This window comes from Musa acuminata, chromosome BXJ1-7 (assembly GCF_036884655.1).
Source record: "Musa acuminata AAA Group cultivar baxijiao chromosome BXJ1-7, Cavendish_Baxijiao_AAA, whole genome shotgun sequence".
Taxonomy (NCBI): Eukaryota; Viridiplantae; Streptophyta; class Magnoliopsida; order Zingiberales; family Musaceae; genus Musa; species Musa acuminata.
In genome coordinates, this window is record NC_088333.1 from 12,857,858 (window position 1) to 12,870,770 (window position 12,913).

Below are 12,913 nucleotides of genomic sequence, written 5' to 3' on the forward strand. Positions count from 1 at the left end.
GCAACCGCGGAGTGTGGGTCAGAAATTGGGTGAGATAAACGGGTGCAGACAGGCGCCTCTCTTCTTCCATGGTTTTGGTGGACTTTTGTCGTGCGAGTTTTCCCAAGGACAAAAGGAAATTAGGAACAAAGGATATTTACGCCGGTAAGACAGGAGGGGAGCTGTAGCATTGACTGTGAGTTGTTGCCAAGATTGCCCCTTCATATTATTTTATCGATCGTCTTCGATTGGGTGAAAGTAGCATCTCATGTTGATGTCGGAGAGGGTGGACTTTCTGGGCAAAAGCTGGAGTGGTTGGCTTCGGTAGTGACCCATCCATCACGGGGAAATGTAACCCGTCAAGCAAATACCGGGCGAAAAGGACCCATGCGAGATGACCACGCAAAGGATTGGAAAGTGGACCCCAGCACTTGGTCGCGGAACTTAAGTGCGCCCGACGGTGGGCGGAGACTTGGGTTTCCGTCTTGGCAGCTGCGAGTGCTGACCATAACTGACGCTCTTAGCCGTTGGATCATGAAAGACAAATCGAACCGTTGACACGTAGTGCGTTATCACCCGCGCTCTTACCTTGAGACAGGCGCCTGTTGTTACCCAATTCCCCGGTGGCTCATAGATCGACCGTCCTTCCCTCCCGTCCATTACATCTCGACCATCCGTTTAAGGATGATGGCTGAGACGAACGATAGTCGTGTTTAAGATGGTTAAATTCAAAACAAGAACCCGAAAAAGAAAAACGAGACACAGCAAGTGTTAAATTGGGAGTAGAATGATACCAGAAATATCTATCTAATTTTCCGATTCATTTTTTTGTAATTTCACATTGTTACGATTTAGTAATTCCAATTGACTTGATGTAGGATATCTATCCAATAGTGTGTGCCGTCGTCAGCTCTGATGAGCCTTACTTAAATGGGCTAAAAGATTACGGGCTGAATATTGTTTAGTTGGAAACCCAGCCAAGCCCATGGGCGAAGTATAAATTGTCAAGCAATTCCCGATTTTAATTTGTCCAGGAACTTACTGGAAACATAGAGACCATCGAGTGCGTGGCGATGGCATGAATAAATCTGATGTCTAACTAACCTAAATATGCTACTCACCACACGTCAGATAGAGATGATACCCAATCTTCCACCTACTTTGTTGTCCGCTGCTTCCCATTTCCATTTGTCTCGGTCGGTGCCTTCGCCTCACTTCAGACCGCAAACATCCCACTCTTGACGATCGCGTCGCACTGCATTCCAAATTAAACCATCCACATTGATCCGACACGTGATCTTTGGACCTTTCCGCATCCCATCCCCCTTACCAATGATTCCAAGGAGATAATTTGCTGAATTATTCCTGATTCTTATATGGCCAAATATTATAAAAAAAAATTCAAGTTTCATTTGTTTTAGTGGAGAATTTTTTTTTGTTTTTATTTATGTTAAGTTTTTTTATTTTATAAAAAAAATAAAATTATCCTAATCTTCATCTCATCAACCTTGTCATCAGGCCTTACCTCTATCTCCATATGATCATGCCCTCGACCTTCTTCGTCATTATTATTATTATTTTTTATCATCGAGACAAAGGAGAATATGGATTTTCTCTTTCTCCTCTCCGATATATTATACATTCTTCTCGATAAAATTATATTTGAGTCTATCGTTAATGACCTCAAGTTTCAGATTAGATTCTTCATGAATTATATGAATAATTATATTTAAAATAATATTCTTTGTGTATGAAATAAAAAGGATAGTACGTGGCGAAAAAACAAAAAAAAAAAAAAGGTAAAAACGATTTTTTTTTTTTTTTTTTTGTGGGGTCTACGTTGATCGACTGAGGTGGAAAAGTAATATTATCTCATAATGTGCCGTTCATTACCTTCTGATTTGTTAGGTTCGAATAGAAGATGGAAAGAAATGGCCCGGTGATCGATGCGAGGAAGGAGTTCACCTGCTCCATCTAATCACGTGTCGACCAACCAACGGACCACGTCGCGTGGTATTCTATAGCACAATTTTAAAGAGATTTGGTGGGCCGAGATGTACGATCTTGCACTCCACTCGACAGCTAATCCACTGCTTCTCTATTTACTCCTCGTGTCTCTTCCTCTTTATTGTCACACACGTCATGCCAGTAATGCTCCGCTGCGGGTTCCACTATCCAGACTCACACAGAGTCCAGCTTGCCGTGCTGGCAATTGGCATTTTCGTAATTTTATGATCTTCGATGTCAATATGTCCTCCGCCGTCGCTCCTCCCCTGCATCGCCCGTGGATTTGATTGCCATTTAGTGCGAGAGAGGAGGATTCGTCGGAGGAGATGAGCCCGACGACGGAGAAGCCGGCCGAGACAGCCACCGAGGCCGCCGGAGGAGGAGGAGGAGGACAAGGAGCACTGCCTGCCGAGCCCGTCGGGGCCGCGCAGGACCCCTGCTACGACTGGCGACGGGACGCGATCGAGGGCGGCTCCCTTCGCCACGTTGATCTCCACACGGGCACCAACGGCTGGGCCTCCCCTCCCGGTGACCTCTTTCACCTCCGTGGCCCCAACTACTTTTCCCGCCGGCAGAAGTGCCCCTCCGGCGAGTGGCTCCTCAGGCCCGCCGGCGTCGACTGGCTCCGCTCCACCTCCCGCCTTGACAACGTCCTCGGCCGCCCGGACAACCGCGTGGCCGGCGCCCTCCGACGCGCCCGCGCTCTCGGCGTCGCCCGTAAGGCCTTTATCTTCGCCGTCAATCTCCAGGTTCCTGGCCGTGAGTGCCACTCCGCCGTCTTCTACTTCGCCGCCGAGGAGCCAATCCCGCCGGGCTCCCTATTCTACCGCTTCGTCCACGGCGACGACGCCTTCCGGAATGCGCGATTCAAAATCGTCAACCGGATCGTGAAGGGACCTTGGATCGTGCGGGCCGCCGTCGGGAACCACGCTGCCTGCCTCCTGGGGAAGGCGCTCACCTGCAAATACCTCCTCGGTGAGGACTACCTCGAGATCGACGTTGACATCGGGAGCTCCGCCCTCGCCAACGCTATCCTCCACCTCGCCCTCGGCTGCGTGACGGCGGTCACAATCGACATGGGGTTCCTGGTGGAGGCGCAAGCGGAGGAGGAGCTGCCGGAGCGTCTCCTGGGTGCGGTCAGGGTAGCGCAGATGGAGATGAGTTCGGCCACCTACGTGGAGACTAAACCCAAGGCAGCAGAGGCCGGAAAGGGGGGGTTCCGCGGGCTAGCGAAGGTCAACCACCACCAGGATAGTAGCTCGACTTCGAAGCCATCGAGATCAGGAGACGGCAAGGAACGCAACGAAGGTTAGGGCTTTCATCACTTGCTCTTTGTCAAAAAGGCGAGTTTTTTAGGGTATGCAGATAATAATCTGCCAACTCTGGAAAGGGATGGTGGGATCGTCAGGGTATATAGAGCATGTCTTCATCTTCTTCAGACGCATCTTATGTTTAATTGCTCGAGTTGATATCTCCATGCTTAATCAAGTTGCTTGTTGGTATTCACTGTGGTAAATTACTGTTCCATTGAACATCGCCGCCAATTGTTTGATTTTAGATGCTGCCAATGGATACTTGTCTGAATTATGCCTGCAGGTATGATGATGGATTGGTTGGATCTTCTTTGCACTCTGATCTTGATTTCCTGCATATTAGTCCCGAAATTGCTCCTGATAAAGTTTAGTAATGTAGGAGAGGGGAAATGTGACTATGAATTGAATCAGTTGGATTCTTTTAGCTCCTTTAATGTTCTTGCATGTGTATCTACGTAAAGAACAACTCTAAACATAGGTTGAACTAGTGTCTCTAATTTCAAGCCTTGCCCACAAATTGGATATATAGATGATTGGCATCTGCAGCTGCGGATTGCTGAAACAGTTATTTGCTTGAGGTTGATTAAAACCAAGCAAGAATGAAAAGCAAACTCTCTGATTATAAATCGTGAGGTCCCAACATGTGCCGTGCAGTTTCCTTTAAACACTTGAACTTATATGTATGTATTGGTTCAGAATTAAGTGCTAAAGCTCAGTTCTTTTCATCATAGATTTTCTATGCAGCAAGGGATCTCATTGCGAGAAAGAAAGCTTAAACAGCAAGATAGATATCCGCCACAGCAATCACTCAAATTCTTAATTCATGTCTTTTAATGAGAGTATAGAATTAGAGAATATCCTGAGCCAATCTCATGTGATACATTTGCAGTTTCTTCAATGAGAGTGGAGCTTTGGAACCCTGAGAGAAGTAATATATTGTCTATTACCTTTCTACTAAGACAATTAGGTCTTCTTCTTCTTCTTCTTACTGACTAGAAAAGCAATCAATCTTAGGAGTGTGCTTCCCTTTAAAGATAGCTTTCCGGGCCACTAACAGTAAGAATGCTTATCTCTGAAATCATCAACAAGTATGAACTATCACTTGCAGTTCTGTGTGGTCCATGCTTCTGCATCTGCTTTCTGCAAGTTTTTCCTGTAACATTGTGCCACTTTTATGGCGTCTACCAATGATTGCAATCCTTGTATTAGTAAATTGTATTGGGTGCTGTAAAATGTGCCCGGTTTATGGTTGCAAGCTGTTTTGTGGTCCTTGTGGATTGCAAGTTGTTCTCTAGTGATTGGATCTCTGGTGTCTTGGAGATCTTATTATATCAAGGTTTGAGGGTACTGGACTGAACAGATATAATTGTGCATTTGAATCTTATATGCATCCAAGTCCTCGTTTATGTGGATAAACATGGAATATATGTGCAATACAAAATCAGATACAGGTGCATTATAATCAAATGCAGTTTGTATCTGCATTGCTTTTCCTTTTAATCTGAGCAGCAAACATTTGCTATACTTGTATGTTAAGTCCTTAGAACTTTCATGACAATCGATGTATCATAAATCTTCATCAGTTGTTAGGCTGAGTTTTCTTTAGTTAGTAGATGTATAACAAGCTTAACGTTTTGAATTGTACTGATATCTCATTGTCATATCGACGCGTTGACTAATTTGGCTCACATTATGTTTTCAATTGTGACATAATATCAAAATGGGGTAAGTTGAGATTAAGTGAGCAAGAGAAAATGATAGCTGAGAGCAGGACAGATGCAGAGTGAAGGATACTACGACAATCATAATAGTGCCCTCATTATTTTGGCTCATTCTCATGATTTCCTCCGCCGAAACAACATCAGATATAGTTCTGCTTCTTTTGGGGTCTCTTATCCTCTTCTTCATATCTAATGGCATGTTAAGTTGGATCGGATATTTATTGTGGCTGCCGATGGATCCAACAAAGATTGTTGTGGACAGAGAGAGAAAGATCAAGTAAGCATTCTTTATCTCACATCATGACAATTTTTCCTAGACTTTCCAGAGTACCATATCATCTTTCCTGGCAATTACCATTCTTTGTTTCTTGTGTGTGGTTTACCTGCTACTTGATGACCATGGCAGGAAAAAACAAGAGGTAAGAAAAGGAATCAGGCACAAGTGTGGATGGATACACCCCATGGAAGGATGAAGCAGGGAACCTGAAGGTCTATGCCAAAACTCTATATGCCATTTTCTATGGAGGAGGATCAAAGTTAGTCGGACTTAATCGGTTAAGAACAATGATTTAAAAAGGCATTCGGGTGCTCTCTTAGGTGCTCGGGCGAGGCGAGGCGAGGCCCAAGTGCCTCGTTTCACTTCCAAGCAGCGCACTTCAAAGAGGCACTGCTTGGGCGCTCGCTCGAGCCTAAGCGTTGGGCACTTCGGGCGAGCGCCTAAGTTAAACCAGATGACCGAACTAGTGTTTTAGGTCTGGTTCGGTCTTCGGTGCTTTAGTTGGTTCAATCGAACCAACTAAAGCACCAATATCAATTATCGTTGCCCAACCCTAACCCTACTCGTTGTCGCTGCCACTCCTGCTGCTCTTCGCTCCCGCTGCTCATCGCTGCCACTATCGCTGCTGCTGTCGCTGTCATCACTCCCGCTGTCGCTGCTCGCCGCTATCGTCGCTCCCGCTCCCACTATCGCTGTCGTTGCCGTTGTCGTTGCCGCTTCCTCTTTTCTCAGTTAGCACCCCCTTACACTCTTTCTTCTTCTCCTTCTGTATACTGTTAATAGTATACAGTATACTATTAACAATATATTAATAATATTATTTATATTTATTAGATTAATAATATATTACTTTAATTTTAATATTATTAATTTTTATTTATTTGAAATTATTGTTAGGTTTCAAGATAAATGTCAAATGTATAGAGCAACTCAATAGAGTCTCCAATGGCATAAAAAAAAGATCCTGCATGGAAGTATAATTATCTGAATGATCCGAAAGATCCTAAAGCAGTGACTTGCATATTCTACAATAAGACTACTAGAGGTGGTATTTTTCATGCAAAACAATATCTAGTAGGAAATTTCAAGAATGCAGCAGCTTATAAAAGTGTCCACCTGAGGTAAAAAAAGAGTTGTTGAGTTATATGAATGAAAAGAAGACACAAAAGAATGAATCTTATAAGAATTTACCAAAGAAAATGTTGAATATCTTAGGGATAAAGAAGAAGATTATTCTATGAATATTAACCCAAGTAGGAAAAAAATATACGATAAAAAAAGAAAAGAAGTTATGAATACTAAGAAGGGTAAAAAAGGATCGATGGATCTATATATGTTTCAAGGATCCCAGAAGCAACAAGGGCAAGCAGGAGGCTCAAAATTTAGACAAACAAATATAAGTGATGCTTGTGATAAAGAAATAAGAGGAAGAACAATTCAGCACATTGCTCGCTTCTTCTATTAGGCTGGTCTTCCCCTCAATACAACTCGTTTAGACAATTTTATGGATATGATTGAAGCTATTGGAAGATATGGTGCGGGATTAAAACCTCCAAGTTATTATGAGATGCGAGTTCTATTGTTGCAAAAAGAATTGAACTATACAAATGATTTACTAAAGGGTCATAAAGAATCATGGGCAACACATGGTTGCTCTATTATGTCAGATGTTTGGATTGACAGGAGGCCCATGAGTATAATTAATTTTATGATTAATTATTCTTTAGGGACTATGTTTGTGAAGTTAATAGATGCTTCATCTTTTGTAAAATCTGGAGACAAGATATATGATTTACTTGACAACTTTATGGAAGAAATTGGAGTCTAAAATATCGTTCAAATCATAATCGACAATGGTAGCAACTATATATTAGTTAGTAATATTCATCTTTTAAAATTTTTAATTATTTTATCTTTAATTAAATATATTAAACTCTTAAGTCTTATCATTTTTGTTATCCTTTGTCTCAGGTAAATTGCTTGAAACAAAAAGACAACACTTATATTGGACTCAACGTGCAGAATATTGTATTGATTTAATGTTAGAGGATATTGGAAAGATCTTAGACATCAAGAAAACCCTAGAAAGTGTAATTTTTATTATTGGATTTCTTTATAATCATATTAGGGCTTTGAATATGATGAGAGAATTTACGGAGAACAAAGAATTAGTGAGATATGGTGTCACCCGATTTGCTACTTCATTCTTGATATTACAGAGTGTGCATCATCAAAAACATAATCTGATAAACATGTTTACCTCTAAGAAATGAGTGACAAGCAAATGGGCAAAAGAAGCAAAAGACAAGAGGGCTACTGATATCATCTTAATGCCATCATTTTGGAATCATGTAGTTTATACATTAAAGGTAATCGGTCCTCTTGCTGGAGTCCTTCGGTTGGTAGATAATGAAAATAAGCATGCAATGGAATATATTTATGAGGTTATGGATAGAGCAAATGAGACAATTAAAAGGTCTTTTAATGAAAATGAAGAAAAATATGAGAAAATTTTTACAATCATTAGCGAAAGATGGAATTGTCAACTTCATCATCTCTTACATGCAACAGGATATTATTTGAACCCTGAATTCTTTTATATGATTAAATCAATTGGGTTTGATGCAGAAGTTTTGGATGGGTTATATCAGTGCGTTGCAAGATTAGTTCCCAGCCTTGAGGTTTAAGATAAGATTATTTATAAATTATCTTTATATAAAAATATCGAAGGTTTTTTTGGAATTCCAATGGTCGTTCGATTCAGGACAACTATGTCTTCAGGTATTAATAATTTGATATAATTAATTTCATATATATTATGTTACTATGTTATTGCTAATAATAACATAAATTTTACAACTGAATGGTGGAGTCTATTTGAAAATTCCACCGTGAACTTACAACAATTTGCTATCAAAGTATTTAGTTTAACATGTAATGCTTCAGGTTGTGAGCGAAACTAGAGTGTCTTTGAGCATGTAAGGATCACTAAATATTTTTATTTTAATTAATTTATTTAGATAAATATATTAATATATTTTTAAATTATATGATATGACAGATTCACTTAAAAAGAAAAAATCGGTTGGAACATTAACGATTACATGATCTTGTTTACATAAAGTATAATTAAGCTTTGAAGGCTTATCATGATTTGTAAAATAGAATTGATTCAATCTCATTATAAGATATTGATGATTCAAATGAGTGGTTGGTAGGAGAAATGGGTGTTAACTTGCAAGATGTCAAGCTTGTATTTGAAGATGATAGATTGACATGAGGAGATGTGGCAAGAGCTTTAGGCACTGGAGAATTACAAACATATTCAAGACAGATGACAAAGAGAAAAATGAGTGCAAAAGCATCAAGCTTGGCTCCTACTATTTTTGAAGACATAGAGATCATATTTTTGATGAAGATGAAGGAGTCGAAGGACAAGCGGAAGAGGACGAATTCAATGAAGATGATTTATGGGAAAATGACGATAATATTGATTATGATGAATGACTTTGATGTAAAATTTTATTGTTTTGAATTTTGAAACTTTTTGTTAATGTAATATTATGATTTTGTCTTAGATTTTCTTAATTTAATAGCATATTTTTATTTAAAATTTTAAATAATTATATTTATTAATTATATTATATATTTTTATATTTTAGCGTTTCGCTTCGCTCGGACGAGCACCTAGCGCCTTGGGTATTTTTGGGCCTTGGCGTCTTTTTAATGCCTAACGCTTTTTAAATTATTGATTAAGAAATGAATAACATTCTCATCCACTCTTTGACCTTGGACCAAATTGTGTGCGATGATGGTGAGACTCCAACCATCATTTGGACAAAAGGTAAAATACCTTTAAAGTAATAGATTTTGTCGAGGAGCATAAGAAGCTGACCAATATTTTATTATTTTCAACATCATCTTTAAATTGACTATATTTTATAGTGACTCAAAGACCATGTTTATGCACCAGAATGTTCAGCTGCATTGTTGCTATACTAGACTTGTTTCACCCAGTCACTACATAACTATGATTCAGTACTAGTCGCAAAATTCATGAAAAAAGAGAATAAAAAAAAATGCTTTCTACTATTTTTTTTTTTTCTTTCTAGAATCCTCTTAAATATACCAGCAGAACCTTGTCAAATATTTCTAAGCTTATATATTTCTGACCTTTCCTCAAAGATTATTATGCCTGTTGGTGAACAAATGCAGAAACAATTCTCAACCTAGCCAGTCTACATCACAAATACAAAGTCCTTAAGGAGGATAGCTAAACATGATACGATGTTGTCCTACTTTGTGTCTAGTTGATGCAGTATAATAAATAAAGAAACCACCCAAACGATGTTGTTGCAGTATAAATACGATTGTTGTTCTACTCTGTGTCTAGTTGAATCTGAATTGTTTTGTTCGTCTTTTTGGCCAATATATATTATCGTTAAATTCTGATCAGGGACGAATATTGCCACCCCCTATCAATATGAAAAGATTGTATAGCAATTAGGATTTCTCGACTATCTTTCTTTCTTCTCGGTGGTAAAACCATCTAATTGACACCTTTGTACCTTTGCATTCTTCCCCAATCTGTTCAAGCTAATGTTTTGACGCCATGGAGACTTCAAACGCCTTGAAAGACGCGACGCGTTCTCTCCGACCCAACTAAAACGTATTGACATGAATCTAGTTTTTATTGTTTGGAAGCTAATAGCTTCTCAACCATTACTTACATATCTAAATGCAAAATATTTTCGAGGTCATATAGAACATAAAAAAAATATATTTTTTTATTCATCAATTATTAAACATGGTTCGATAGAAGATATAATGAGAGAGATGACTATAATTAGTATTGACGGTGAGAGAAGAATCACAGATTACAAAGACAAAAAAAGAAAGCAATATCAATCGATCATTCATTATCACCGGCAGATGCATCCAATATTGCAAGTGGAAAATTCATGTCTGCATTTTTATAGGGATTACAGTCTGTTTTGTCATTTCCTTCACGTTTATTTGCTCTCTCTCTCTCTCTCTCTCTCTCTCTCTACTGTTGACTGTGGAATACTCTGCATTGAAAATGCTTCCAGGAAATTCTCTTGTGCTGACTTAGAAGACAATGTAGTCTTTGTTTTCTTTGGTCCAACGAGAAACATCATTGTGAATGTACCCTCTCATCGATGAGCCCTACTGCTTCCTACAAATCCTCTTGCATCCATCACCTGCACCCAACCTTCTCCTCTCCTCACCTTTGCTAAGGGCAGATTCGGCATCACCATGATACAAGAGGAGGAGTGCGACGTAGTCCTCCGTCTCGCAGTAGGAGGCCGGGAGAAGACTCCAGTTCGAGAGATCTCGGAGAGGCTCATGAGACCGGCAAACGAGAGAGACGAGGCGGAAGGCACGAGAAGGAAGCTGAGGCTCTCCGAAGAGCAGCTGAGCTTGCTTGAAGATAGCTTCAGAGCCCACAACACGCTCGCCCATGTCTGCACCCGTGTATCATCCATCCTTGTTATACCCATGGATTTCAGCTCTTGCTTCCGCGGGCTAACCATCGACCTCTCTTGGCAGGACGAGAAGCGAGAGCTGGCGCAGAGGTTGCACTTACAGCCAAGGCAAGTGGAAGTATGGTTCCAGAACAGAAGAGCCAGGTAGTACTGCAACTCTCCTCTACCCTATACGGATCACGTAATGTGTCTTCATGGACTGGTCCTGTATGATCTGTAGGAGGAAACTGAAGCAGACCGAAGAGGACTGTGAGTCCCTGAGGAAGTGCTGCCAGAGGCTCACCAACGAGAACAGAAGACTCAAGAGGGAGTTGATGGAGCTGAGGGCAGCGAGGCTAATAACGTGTTCCTCGTGCGAGAAGATAGCGAGGGACGAGAAGAAGACCATTAATTCCTGAGAAGCTTAAGATAGCCAGCCTGAGGAAGGGACATGTAACTCACGATTCAAGCTCTAGATTAGTCCTTGTTAATAAGAAGTGATTGGTCTGACTGCTGTTTCTCAAGTTTTATGCACGGTTCATCATCCATGGCAAAGTAACTTGTAAGAGATTAGGATTACAGAGTTGTAGCTCTATCCATTTCCCGCTATCAAATAGATGACAGTCATGATGATGCTCCCTAACAATGGGGAAGTTTCCAAGGTTGAAGTCCATGATTTGGTGATTTGACTGGTCATGCATAGGAAGGGACTGATAATTAACTTGTTGGATCATCTCGGAATGAGGCAGAAGATTCAACGTGTCAACATATCCCCTCTTCTAATACGGCTTAAACATTGTACTGCTCCCCAATGATGTTGTGTTGAGTGGACTGCAGCAGCAGTCCATCCTCCAAGCTGAGCTGAGCTGTTGTGCAATTGGATTGCTGGAAGAGAAAGATAAGTTAAGATTGTGGTGCAAACATTTCATATTCAAAGATAGATAAATTTCCAGTTAAACATCACAACAAATTAATATAAATTGCAATGGTGGATTAATGTTGTGTCTATGAGAGCCATCACATGCTAATTAAAGTTGTGTCTGCTAATGAGGTCAAATCTTGTAGCCGATTAGTGTACATTGAAGCTTTCCCTGCTACTAAATGAAAGCCTTTACTGCATTGGAAACTTCACAGTTGCATAAACTCCGCATTAAGTTGAACTGTTGCATTCATCCAAATTAATGTTTTCGTCACACCTCAGAGGCAATTTTGGGCCATCATATGCTTTGGGAGGAGAGTCGTCAGAAAAAGCTGACATGTATAGATCTGGAGTTCCAGTGCTTGAGATCTTTAGTTGCAGAGAGAACACAGATCTTTATCTTCCAAATGAGCCGCAAAATGTTCCACAATCTGTTGCTCAGGATATGAGAAATCCAAGCTGCCAGACTCAATAGAAGATGGTGGCCTGGAAAAGGAGGTGCTACAGTTTTGTCATATTGCCCTGCTGTGCCTTTACCCACCATATCCAAGCTGTCGACTGAACCATCACCAACTCCAGTGAAACCAGCATTGCTGAGAGAGAGAGAGAGAGAGAGAGAGCGAGCGAGCATGGTTTTTTGACATCAATTGTAGGAGATCAAGTTGCAGCATCATATGACAAGGAAGATGAAGGTGTTATGTGTCTGTGAGAGAGAGAAAAAGAAAGAGGAGATCGCAGACAATTATCTTGCAGAGTCTGCAAAGAACTCATGTGCTCGCTGACGGTCCTTATAGCATTGCTTATGGCCTGCCGAGCAGTAGCAGCTATTTAATTGCCACATAGTGGTATTAACTCTTCAACCTATTCATCTTTGGAGTACGAATGATACAGTGGTTTGAAATACCAAACATATTACTCAGTCAAAATTCAAGAATAATATTAAATCGATCTGTGTGATCGGAGTAAATAATATATGAGCACCTGGAAGCTTTACTTCCACACTCCCAATACACACACACACAAATATATATATATATATAAACACTAGCTTTCAGATCACCCAATAATACTGTCAAAATCAAAAGGATTCTTTTTAGACAAACCTTCCATATCTAAAAGAAAAGAAAAGGAATAAAAAGAAGACAAGACCAACTAGACTCCGACAAGCCATGAAACTACTAAGCTATATATATATATATATATATATATAT

General features: G+C 40.3%; 2 protein-coding genes across 2 annotated transcripts; both read left to right on the forward strand.

Annotated features, from left to right (window-relative positions):
- The first annotated feature begins 2,158 nt into the window (after positions 1-2,158).
- On the forward strand, positions 2,159-3,492 carry LOC135678898 (protein ENHANCED DISEASE RESISTANCE 2-like). The gene has a single exon (XM_065192139.1). It carries the CDS (start codon positions 2,313-2,315, stop codon positions 3,297-3,299), a length of 987 nt encoding a protein of 328 aa, XP_065048211.1. The 5' UTR covers positions 2,159-2,312; the 3' UTR covers positions 3,300-3,492.
- A 7,082-nt stretch (positions 3,493-10,574) lies between these two features.
- On the forward strand, positions 10,575-11,202 carry LOC135679670 (homeobox-leucine zipper protein HOX18-like). The gene is made up of 2 exons (XM_065193660.1): positions 10,575-10,912; positions 11,025-11,202. The coding sequence occupies exons 1-2, from the start codon at positions 10,575-10,577 to the stop codon at positions 11,200-11,202; spliced, it is 516 nt and encodes a 171-aa protein (XP_065049732.1).
- The last annotated feature ends 1,711 nt before the right edge of the window (positions 11,203-12,913 follow it).

Bases quoted from the DNA above. Each gene is read 5' to 3' on its own strand.
- LOC135679670 (XM_065193660.1), top strand. From the start codon at position 10,575: ATGATACAAGAGGAGGAGTGCGACGTAGTCCTCCGTCTCGCAGTAGGA. The intron at 10,913-11,024 runs GCAAGTGGAAGT...TATGATCTGTAG, and splicing joins AGGTTGCACTTACAGCCAAG to GAGGAAACTGAAGCAGACCG.
- LOC135678898 (XM_065192139.1), top strand. From the start codon at position 2,313: ATGAGCCCGACGACGGAGAAGCCGGCCGAGACAGCCACCGAGGCCGCC.